At 35.5% G+C, this 12,532-nt stretch overlaps 1 protein-coding gene across 1 annotated transcript; it reads right to left on the bottom strand.

The window, feature by feature from the left end:
- Positions 1-732: 732 nt before the first annotated feature.
- On the bottom strand, positions 733-3,212 carry LOC131951137 (uncharacterized). Its single transcript, XM_059313427.1, has 4 exons — positions 3,075-3,212; positions 1,549-1,651; positions 1,332-1,459; positions 733-840 (listed from the first exon to the last, which is right to left on the bottom strand). The coding sequence occupies exons 1-4, from the start codon at positions 3,210-3,212 to the stop codon at positions 733-735; spliced, it is 477 nt and encodes a 158-aa protein (XP_059169410.1).
- Between the last annotated feature and the right edge of the window lie 9,320 nt (positions 3,213-12,532).

The following is a 12,532-nucleotide window of genomic DNA, read 5'->3' as shown; positions in this document are numbered from 1 at the left end:
CGAAAGCAGTATCGGTGTAGGATTTATTCAAACTTCATGTTGATGGGATATTTACACATAATCATTCAGTGGTTGGGATATTCACATATAATCATAATGTGGTTGGGATATTCATAATTAATCGTAATGTGGTTGGGATATTTACACATAATTGTAATGAGGATGTGATATTCACACACATACAATCATGTTGTGGATAAACTTACATGTAACTTCGTTGCTCTATAAAAGTGTGAACTTCATTTGGTTTGTGATTAAATAAAGTATGCATGCAACAAAAATGTAAAAGAATTCATTCTTTTTTTTTCAAAAAAGGCTGTTATCCCTTCGGCCAAGAGCAACGAAGTTGTGTTGCATTGAAATTTGTACCAATATTGCTATACGGAACTAGACCTGAAATTTATCATCAACTTTTTTCTACAAGAAACTGGTAATCAGAGTTTCTTCCATGCATCTCTTCGGCCCCCCCCCCCCCCCCCCCCCCGAAAATTTTTTACCGCCCCCCCCCCCCCCCCCCGAACGAAATGAAATTTATATAATTTATATAGAAAATATATACTTTTAACAGTGTCCGCCCCCCCCCCGAAGAAAGTTTACCGCTCCCCCCCCCAAAGATTTCACGTGCCCCCCCCCCCCCCCGGCGAAAAAAGTCTGGAAGAAACACTACTAGTAATGAAAACAAACGTTTATCCCTGGTTTAACAAGGAATTAATATTAAAAGAAAATATGATCTCACGGTGGGTCATAGTTACAAGAGACGAAGTTGGGCAATACACCATCAGCAGTTTTCTTACAATGAGTGATGGCACAGCCAACTGATGTTGTATCTCTCCACACCATCTGTAGATGAACCAATCCCACATAGTTTATTTCAAACTGGCGTATCATAATCATAATTAAAGATGTTTAATAGCGTCTTATAGATCCTTCTGTGATGTGAACTCGAGACCTTTGGGTCAACAGAAAGGCGTTCTAAATTCCGACCACGCTTTCCACAGCAACGTCATTGTAATTTATCTTACTTATGATGATTTCAAAATCCTCACTCAAGATATATTTTAATGTTTTATTAATGCTATTTTATTATGTTTCATCAATAACCTTATTTAGACGTCTCACCCATTCTAGTTTAATCTGACCGATGATGTGTATGTATCGAAAATCATATATTAGATTATATCGCTATATGGATGTTTTAATGCCTGACTAGCGATGATTTAGGGTTTCCAAGCACTTGCTTTAACAAGCCACTAATGCTGGTTAAAACATATCATTATTAATGTTCAACAATGCCTAGCTAATGATATTTATAATATTTGAAGATGTATCACCTGTGAATAATGGCCACAGGTAGGTTCTCCAGTGATACATGCCCATGTAGAGTTGTCCACATACTTCACTTCTGATTCCCATGCTTCGGCACTCTTGTAAGCCAAATCAGTGGCGTTTTTTTTGAGAGCTGAAAAAGACATTATCGTTGTTGGTCACATTAGAAAAAAATAAGCCACTATGGGTCCGCTTCTATGATGTCAGCTATGGTATTCTTACGTGAAGATGTGTATAAGTTCTCCCCATAAGCTCCATAGCTGTGTTTATAATCACACTTGGATGTCCAGTCTTTTGCGAACTTGGCCAGTTTCTTGTCCCATACCTGGTGAGAAAATGTAATTAAAAATACAAAGCTATCTTGCAAGGACGACAATAGCTGCAAACCCTCCTCCCGCCTACACCCTGCCGATAAATGCAACAACTACCTGCCTTAGGGGTCATTCATTTATGACGTCCACACGGGGAGGGGGGGGGGTCCGAAAAAATCGACTTTTGTGTACACATGTGGACTGGGAGAAGGGGGTTCGGGTATATGTGGACATCCACATGCGGAATTAAACCGCAAAATACTTTAATTTGATAATTTAAAAAAAATTAATTTAAAAAAATGCTTTAAAAATGTAGATTATGCATTAAATCGGCAGTTTTCGTGGTAAATGTATCAGTAATGTAGCTGTTTACACCCGCCTAAGAAAAAAAAAGATTTTTTTTTTACAAGCGGGGGGGGGGGGGGGGGGGGGAAATGGGACAGTGACCGCGGCAATATTCTAAAATAATTCATGGTATTTCAAAGTTTATTTTTAATATTTCAAACAATTGTAACGAAATCATAGTAGGCCTTCATCATTTTTTTGTGTGTCAAAGCCTATGATGACGTAGATCTAGTCATTTGTTCAAGTAAAAAACTCAAAACGACCACGTTATAATTATATTTTTAAATATCAGCGCGTGATAATGTGCTCGCTTGGTATTAAGTATTAACCCTAAGATATTAAACCTGCAATTATTATTAGTTGAAATTCGTCTATAATTCATTATCACCAAATGTACTATAATACGCGTCTACATAAATTAAGATTTGGATATACATTGCTCTTAAAAACAAAATCATTATAATCAATGTGTACATAAACGTATATTCATTGAGAATAGCCTTATCCTTCTCAATGTGTCGCTAATCAATCGCTGCTCGAAATAAGTCTAGATTATACAATACACGGTGGATAATTTGGCTTGTGGATTTACTTATAATTATTATAATTTTTATTTCCAACCATTGTGAAATGCAAGCTGTGTGTAATTGTTGTAACAGATATGGATCTATAAAAAAATCATTTTAATTAACTTCACAACTGTAGTGTAACTTTATCAGAGCTAGCATAAAGCAGACCACATACACGATAAACATAAGAAAGCTAGCAACTAGCAGATCACATACACGATTCACATAAAATAATTTACAAAGCCTGAGATTAGCAGACCACATACACGATTCACGTAAAACATTTACAAAGCCTGCGATTAGCAGACCACATACACGATTAAATAAAAAATTTACAAAGCCTGCGATTAGCAGACCACATACACGATTAACGTAAAAAAATTACAAAGCTAGCGACTAGCAGACCACATACACGATTAACGTAAAAAAATTACAAAGCTAGCGATTAGCAGACCACATATACGATTAACGTAACAAATTTACAAAGCTAGCGATTTGCAGACGACAATCACGATGAACTTACCAAAGACGCGATGCCCAGATTATTCCTCACGTCGTTGTGAGCCTTCAGGAACGCTTCAATGTCAGCAGACGACAAGGTCAAGGTCACGCCTGCCTGGGCCACAGCTATCACAGCCAGCAACAACAGGATATTCTTCATGGTGGGTGGCTAGATTAAAAACTGTTTTCATAGACGGGAAACAAGATTATTCTTTTTATAAATAAAAAAAAACAAGCAAAAATATTGGTCCTAGGACCTTTGACCACAGGGGGTTTGACCATAGGGGGTTTGACCACAGCGGAGCTTTGACCATAGGGGGTTTGACCACAGCGGAGCTTTGACTATAGGAGTTTTGACCATAGGGTTCAAACTCCGTATGGTCAAGCACCGCTATGGTCAAAGGCCCGCTGTGGTCAAACACCCTATGGTCAAAGCCCCTATGGTCAAAGCTCCGCTGTGGTTAAACCCCCTATGGTCAAACCCCCTATGGTCAAAGCACCTGTGGTCAAAGGTCCGTGCACCAAAATATTCAATGTTCGAAGAGAAATAATTACACAAAACTATGTTCATTTTTTTCGATCACAGATTCAAATGTGTGATGATTAATTTGACTGGGTGGAACAATAAGTAAACAAAATCAATCATAAAAAAATACTTAAAAAAAAACTTTTTAAAAAACCACGTTTTTTCTTATGGACTAAAAAGTAGAAAATAAATTTTCATACATTTGATGATAAAACGTGGGTACGTTCACCATCAAATTTCCCGACCCATCTGCCCGACCCACGTTTATTTGTCATCAAATTATGAAAATTTATTTTCTACTTTTTAGTCCACAAGAAAAGCATGGTTTTTTAAAAAGTTTTTTTTAAGTATTTTATTTTCTCCTTTTAAGTCCGTTGCTATACATGAAAAACGTGGTTTTTAAAAAGTTTTTTATATAGTTTATTTTCTACTTTATCTAATGACTTGATTAAGTATGACTTTACTAAGTGTTTTTAAATACACGGACTAAAAATCTTGAGCGACCGATACGCTTTAAACAGAGAAGGGGCGTAATTTAATTATGCCTACATGCCGTGACCAGGATTCGAACCTGGGTTGTCGCGGCCACAACGCGTAGTACTAACCACTATACGATCACGGCCAGCGCGCTCACATCGATTGGGGCCGAAGTAACTGTGTCAATAGGCCTCCAGTCTTGTCGGTATCTTTAGAAATCATGTCCTCAATTTTATGGTCCTTGGGGCGTAATTTAATTAAGCTAATTTAGGTCTCTAATTGCTAGTTTTTATGATTGCATCTGAAATTGTTAGGCGAAAATAGACTGCATGCCAAATTTCCGATCTCTAGAGCAATCAGAAGTGGGCTAATTTTCGATGTCAATTTTAACAACAAACAAACGCGAAGCTGAGTTAACAATAATAAAATACTTAAAAAAAACTTTTTAAAAAACCACGTTTTTCTTGTGGACTAAAAAGTAGAAAATAACTATTTACATACATTTGAATTTGATGACAAAAAACGTGGGTCGGGCAGATGGGTCGGGAAATTTGATGGTGAACGTACCCACGTTTTTTGTCATCAAATTCAAATGTATGTAAATAGTTATTTTCTACTTTTTAGTCCACAAGAAAAACGTGGTTTTTTAAAAAGTTTTTTTTAAGTATTTTATTTTCTCCTTTTTAGTCCGTTGCTACACATGAAAAACGTGGTTTTTAAAAAAGTGTTTATAAATACACGGACTAAAAAAACTTGAGCGACCAGGATTCGAACCTGGGTTGTCGCGGCCACAACGCGAAGTACTAACCACTATACGATCACGGCCAGCGCGCTCACATCGATTGGGGCCGAAGTAACTGGGTCAATAGGCCTCAGGTCTTGTCGGTATCTTTAGAAATCATGTCCTCAATTTTATGGTCCTTGGGGCGTAATTAAATTAAGCTAATTACGGTCACTAATTGCTAGTTTTTATGATTGCATCTGAAATTGTTAGGCGAAAGTAGCATGCATGCCAAATTTCAGGTCTATAGAGCAATCAGAAGTGGGCTAATTTTCGATGTCAATTTTAACAACAAACATCCAAACAAACAAACGCGAAGCTGAGTTAAGAAAAACGTTTTAAAAATACTTAAAAAAAACTTTTTAAAAAACCACGTTTTTCTTGTGGACTAAAAAGTAGAAAATAAATTTTTCTTTTGTGCTTCCTCGAGCTGTGCAGGTTCTTGTGATGACTGACAAAAAACGTGGGTACGTTCACCATCAAATTTCCCGACCCATCTGCCCGACCCACGTTTTTTGTCAGTCATCACAAGAACCTGCACAGCTCGAGGAAGCAGAAAAGAAAAGTTTATTTTCTACTTTTTAGTCCACAAGAAAAACGTGGTTTTTTAAAAAGTTTTTTTAAAGTATTTTATTTTCTCCTTTTTAGTCCGTTGCTACACATGAAAAACGTGGTTTTTAAAAAAGTTGTTTATATAGTTTATTTTCTACTTTATCTAATGACTTGATTAAGTATGACTTGACTAAGTGTTTATAAATACACGGACTAAAAAAATCTTGAGCGACCAGGATTCGAACCTGGGTTGTCGCGGCCACAACGCGAAGTACTAACCACTATACGATCACGGCCAGCGCGCTCACATCGATTGGGGCCGAAGTAACTGTGTCTATAAGCCTCCAGTCTTGTCGGTATCTTTAGAAATCATGTCCTCAATTTTATGGTCCTTGGGGCGTAATTAAATTAAGCTAATTACGGTCTCTAATTGCTAGTTTTTATGATTGCATCTGAAATTGTTAGGCGAAAGTAGCCTGTATGCCAAATTTCAGATCTGTAGAGCAATCAGAAGTGGGCTAATTTTCGATGTCAATTTTAACAACAAACAAACAAATCCACAAACGCGAAGCTGAGTTAAGAAAAACGTGTTAAAAACGTGTTAAAATGTAAATGTTCAAGACTAAACTGATTAATGCATTTGATTTTCTCAAATACTTATTCAATTTTGAACTTAAAAGAAAACGCAAATTAATTATTTTTTTTTTTGGTGAGATGTTTTGATCGAACGGACAATTGTTTTTCTAGCAAACGTCTGGAACGCATATACATATTAATGCATACAGATGTATATATATATAAATAAATATATTTAAAAATATATATATACAATTAGTAGATAGATAGTTAAATAAATCTGGATATACTTACCTTATTTTGTATATGAACTCCTCTACTTAATATTATAACTGCTGTATACTGAAAATCTCGTGGTAAAACTAATGTATTCGTCAATCGTTACACGTTTTTCTAGCAAATTCTCGGATGAGCTGTTCGTTTCTCACATCTGATTTCACATCGCACTGAGATCAATCATAACTTGACAGACCATTCACGTTTAAATTATGTCCACATGATGAGACGTAAAATACTTTGTTTGTATCTAAAGTTGAGCGTCATACAACATATGCTGTTTTTATTGGGTATCGCTGGGTTTATGCTTGCGACACGTATACTATACGTGTCTAGGAGAAAATAAAACTCGAACAAAGTAGTTATACATGTTGTGTTGGTAGATTATTTTTTTTGTAACATTACATCTTTTGCAGTTTTTTTTTATAATTTTTCCTAGACATGTACAGTAGTTTACTTGTCGAAAGGGTAAAACTGGTGATAGGTTTCATTAATTGTTCAAATCAACAACGGAAGTATGGGAGTAATATAGAAGCAATTCATCACCTTTACTCTCCATACTTTATATTCTATACGAATCTTCTACGTGATGCACATCGCATCATATTTTATCGTTTCCCCCTCTCAGTTTGATTGGCTATTGACTGCTGTCTCTACCCGTAACCATCCATACTCTTACACTCTTTCTGCTCGCTTATTTCCGCTTAGCGTATGTTACTGTTCGCACATTTCTGAATAACTTCGTTACTACTCGACTATTTCCGTTTAACATTCGATATCGTCTACCCATTTCCGTTTAGTACTTTCCGCCCCTTTCCTTTTAACAATGACGGAGAGATCAAAACTCTTTTAGCTTTTGAAAAGCTCTTTGATGAAAATGATATAAGGACGATCTACAGAAGCTGGCTAGCGCTTCGTAAAATTGACCAGCTCATGCGTTTTCTGTCATCTAATGTTAGGTCATTGTACACATGTTTTGATGTGTTTGGTTTGCCTTCGCCAAAGTGGTCACCCTCCTGTGTTTCCCTCACGTTAGTTATGTATCCATAATCTCTGGGTGGACTCCGGTTCCACCGTCCCTATTCATGTTTATATACATCTGATATCTTTCTACATCGTTTTTGTTTCGTGGTTGTGTATGTGAAGTCATGAATGCTTTCTATCTATAAATAAATATTATATAGTTTTTGTGTGTCTATTTTATCGTTTATTGTCTCTTTATATATTGTTTACATCTCTATATAGGTGCCTATCACACTTTTATTCCGAAAACATTCAAGGATTTTGAACTAGTGGACAAAAGTCTTATTTCCACCCACATATTCAGCATGTGTTTATTATAGTTGAACAAATGGTGCCTACATTAGTTTACCAGAATATATTTACACAAAAACTACTACAAAGCTGACGACATCTGAGAACCGTCGTTGTAAATTGAGAACAGCTGAAGCTGAAGTAATTAACTAACATATTCTTCTGTTTTATATAAGTTGTATTGATTTTTTTAAAACAAGAGTTGAGTTTGTGTTTGATTTTGAAGTTTAGGGGGTAGGCGCTGGTTAAAAAAAAACTTTTTTAATACTCGTTAGAAAACAATTATTTCTTTAAAGCTTTTTTAAGGTACATCCGCATTTGCTTTTTCACTAAAAAAATTGGTCGATAAATCTTGGTAACAATGACAACGGCGGCCATCTTGAAAATTTAAATTCTTTGTAGGTTTCCACCATTAATAAAATATTATATTTTAAGCCCAATAAACAATGAATTCATAATCTTCTTCCATATTTTGGGGTACTCAGCTAAAAAAATTTAAGTGCATTAATTCAAAACATTTTATTATGAATTTTCAAAATGTGTGTCCATTCAAAAAATTTAATTTTGGAGAATTTTGGGGCATTAAAACTAGTGTTGTTAATGGACCCACAATTTGAAAATTCATGAAAAATTCATTTGAAGATATGCACTTAGAATTTTTATCTGAGTACCCCACGGATCCGGGTTCAAGTCGGTAGTAAAGGCTGCTGGACATAGTGCTGACCACACTATCCCTTCATATGGCGAGGTCACAGAAACAAGTGAACTCTACTTCACTTGCCCCATAGACCATCAGGTTTGAAAGGGAAACTTTACTTTTACTTTACTTTCCCCAAAATATGGAAGACGATTATGAATTCATTTTTCCACAATTTTTTTTTTACCGGAAACACCTATGCAGATGTACCTTAAAACAACTATAGAGAAACAATTGTTTTCTAACAAGTATGAAAAAGTTTTTTTAAGTTATGCCTGTTGTGGTCGTTTAGGTATTGTTAACATAATATAAAGACATAAATGGGCTAACTGACTTAACACACAATTAAACGTTACATAACAATGTTGTACACCATTCATTTAATGTAACATTTCTGTGAATGTGTAATAATATATAACATTTCTGTATATTATTTATTCAATAGATCAATTCTGCAGAATCTTATTATAAACAATTTCAATAAGCCATTAAAAAAAATATACCATTTGTGCTAATGATTCATAGCGTAAAACATTTCTGTAAATTATTAATAGAGTAAAAATTTTCTGCTAACCGTTCATATTTTATTCTATTTCAATAGACACCACATTGTATAGTAACCTAGTTGGCACATCACTTGCCACTGCGATGTAAGAAGAAAAGAATTTCATTATATTATATATATTTTTTTTTATATTTGTGCTCAACTCCTAAACAATGCATCCACACAACGAAGTCAAGTAATGAGATGCAATGTAAACATCAGCACGGGGTTTCAGCTTACGGTATCAATTTTCCTAGAGGCCAAATTTATTATTTTAGGTTGATAACATTCGTGTTATTTTATAGTACACAGTTTCGACACTACATATTTGGATCTTAGATGTTTTGGAACGGGGTGTGTTCAGATTATTCTCAGGCGCCCCATGTGATATGTGAAAAAATGTATGTACGTTGATCAGTGGCTATTTCTGAGCCAACTATTATACTATCACATGGCGTCGAGTGCAACTCTGGTTTGGTATGGTCATTAATTATAGTAGCCAGGGCATGCCCCAGTTGGTATTTGACCTGATTCAAGTAGAATGACTCACCCACCGTGCAGATCACCACATCAGTGACCCCATATACTAACAGAGCCGTGGGGTGACCGGTGTCACCAGCCTCACACATATGCCAGTGTGTTACCATCTGTATATTAAATAAAATTCTACATTGAGTGCATCAACAAGCTTCGCACTGTCATCGCTAGCGGATGAGGGATGTATAATCGACATTCTCATATACATACAGTTTAGGCTATATATTTACATTTCTGTTGGCATACAATATAAAACTTATGCATTCCATTCATGTAATAAAACATTTCCCATAGAATACTCGTTTATTACTATTGCTAAAATAGATTATACAATCTGAAAACAAGAAAACCATTAAAATCAACACAAGTGTGTTACCGAAAAGGCTATTTCATCTGGAACCAAATATTATAATCATTGCAATCAACACACTCAAGTGTATTACTGTAAGGGATAATGTAAACGAAAGCATGTGTTGGATTGCGATAGAGTATGAGTGAATGCTTTGTGTTGGCAACATGCTGTTAAAACTCTGATAACATCTTTGATGTATTTGTTTTATGTTTTTAGAACTGTAGGGACAAAGCGTGAGCAACTTGTGTTATTGATTAACCGATGACAGTAGAGATAACAAATAGTTGACACGATTTTTTTAATGACAGTAGAGATAACATGTTAACGCGATTTTTTTAATGACAGTATAGATAACAGATAGTTGACGCGATTTGTTTTTAAATTGCTCAGCTTAGAGGTTGTGAGATTTAGCTCAAGAGAAACAGTAGAGAAACTTTGTTGGTGTTTGAACTTGTATTTGTTATGAAATTGTTGTTAAATGTTGTCGAAATACTAAAACAATGAAATGAGATCTAGTTTGCGTGTGGTAGGAGAAGGAAGAGGTGTTGCCCTACTCATGGTAGGTATGCTGAATGGGGGGGGGGGAGGGGGCAAGTATTGAAGAAGCATGAAGGTGCTGACAAACACTTTTAAGTTTTAGTTTTATATAAACGGAATGTTTTATTTTAAGAAATATGCAGTTTCGATAGAGCGAATTAATCTTTCTCTCGTATACCTGTGAGAAATGACCGCAAACTGTGAGCAATAAAATGTGACTGTCATAATCTCGAGGGTGTGACGAGAATGCTAATGGTGTAATCTAAACTACTCGTTTTATAATCTTAAAAATATTACCCTACCAAAATAGACCTCTTTAAAAAAAAAACAACCCTTACTCTTTAATGCAAGTATCTGTCTACCATATACAACTCAGTTTTATTTCCGGAGCAAATACTTGCACATAGAGATGTGGAATCATAGGTAGCTCACCAGTGCATGAGATGAAGAGATCATGGATTATCGTGATTACTCCAACAGTAAACCAGAGTTGCTGTTCCTATTGGTTAGGGGACTCAATTGCTAGTTGCTGTCATATTTCCTTTTTAACACGTTTTTAAAACGTTTTTCTTAACTCAGCTTCGCGTTTGTTTGTTTGGTTGTTTGGATGTTTGTTGTTAAAATTGACATCGAAAATTAGCCCACTTCTGATTGCTCTAGAGACCTGAAATTTGGCATGCATGCTACTTTCGCCTAACAATTTCAGATGCAATCATAAAAACTAGCAATTAGTGACCGTAATTAGCTTAATTTAATTACGCCCCAAGGACCATAAAATTGAGGACATGATTTCTAAAGATACCGACAAGACTGGAGTCCTAATGACACAGTTACTTCGGCCCCAATCGATGTGAGCGCGCTGGCCGTGATCGTATGGTTGTTAGTACTTCGCGTTGTGGCCGCGACAACCCAGGTTCGAATCCTGGTCGCTCAAGATTTTTAGTCCGTGTATTTATAAACACTTTTTTAAAAACCTCGTTTTTCATGTGTAGCAACGGACTAAAAAGGAGAAAATAAAATACTTAAAAAAAACTTTTTAAAAAACCACTTTTTTCTTGTGGACTAAAAAGTAGAAAATAACTATTTACATACATTTGATGACAAAAAACGTGGGTCGGGCAGATGGGTCGGGAAAATTGATGGTGAACGTACCCACGTTTTTTGTCATCAAATGTATGTAAATAGTTATTTTCTACTTTTTAGTCCACAAGAAAAACGTGGTTTTTTAAAAAGTTTTTTTTAAGTATTTTATTAACACGTTTTTCTTAACTCAGCTTCGCGTTTGTGGATTTGTTTGTTTGTTGTTAAAATTGACATCGAAAATTAGCCCACTTCTGATTGCTCTAGAGATCTGAAATTTGGCATACACGCTACTTTCGCCTAACAATTTCAGATGCAATCATAAAAACTAGCAATTAGAGACCGTAATTAGCTTAATTTAATTACGCCCCAAGGACCATAAAATTGAGGACATGATTTCTAAAGATACCGACAAGACTGTAGGCTTATTGACACAGTTACTTCGGCCCCATTCGATGTGAGCGCGCTGGCCGTGATCGTATAGTGGTTAGTACTTCGCGTTGTGGCTGCGACAACCCAGGTTCGAATCCTGGACGCTCAAGATTTTTTTAGTCCGTGTATTTATAAACACTTAGTAAAGTCATACTTAATCAAGTCATTAGATAAAGTAGAAAATAAACTATATAAAAAACTTTTTTAAAAACCACGTTTTTCATGTGTAGCAACGGACTAAAAAGGAGAAAATAAAATACTTAAAAAAAACTTTTTTAAAAAAACCACGTTTTTCTTGTGGACTAAAAAGTAGAAAATAACTATTTACATACATTTGATGACAAAAAACGTGGGTCGGGCAGATGGGTCGGGAAATTTGATGGTGAACGTACCCACGTTTTTTGTCATCAAATGTATGTAAATAGTTATTTTCTACTTTTTAGTCCACAAGAGAAACGTGGTTTTTTTAAAAAAGTTTTTTTTAAGTATTTTATTATTAACTCAGCTTCGCGTGGATGTGTTTGTTGTTAAAATTGACATCGAAAATTTGCCCACTTCTGATTGTTCTATAGTTCTGAAATTTGGCATGCAGGTTACTTTCGCCTAACAATTTCAGATGCAATCATAAAAACTAGCAATTAGAGACCGTAATTAGCTTAATTTAATTACGCCCCAAGGACCATAAAATTGAGGACATGATTTCTAAAGATACCGACAAGACTGGAGGCCTATAGACACAGTTACTTCGGCCCCAATCGATGTGAGCGCGCTGGCCGTGATCGTATAGTGGTTAGTACTT

This window comes from Physella acuta, unplaced genomic scaffold, assembly GCF_028476545.2.
Source record: "Physella acuta isolate Inbredline_101_S28 unplaced genomic scaffold, ASM2847654v3 ptg000801l, whole genome shotgun sequence".
Lineage (NCBI taxonomy): Eukaryota > Metazoa > Mollusca > Gastropoda > Physidae > Physella > Physella acuta.
Note: the sequence above shows the minus strand (reverse complement) of the source record. Positions and strands in the feature narration are given on the sequence as shown.

Excerpts from the sequence above, each read along its gene's own strand:
- LOC131951137 (XM_059313427.1), bottom strand. The coding sequence starts at position 3,212 with ATGAAGAATATCCTGTTGTTGCTGGCTGTGATAGCTGTGGCCCAGGCA. Across the intron at positions 1,460-1,548 it reads GAACTTATACACATCTTCAC|CTCTCAAAAAAAACGCCACT; the intron begins GTAAGAATACCA and ends TGTCTTTTTCAG. Across the intron at positions 841-1,331 it reads CCTGTGGCCATTATTCACAG|ATGGTGTGGAGAGATACAAC; the intron begins GTGATACATCTT and ends GTTCATCTACAG.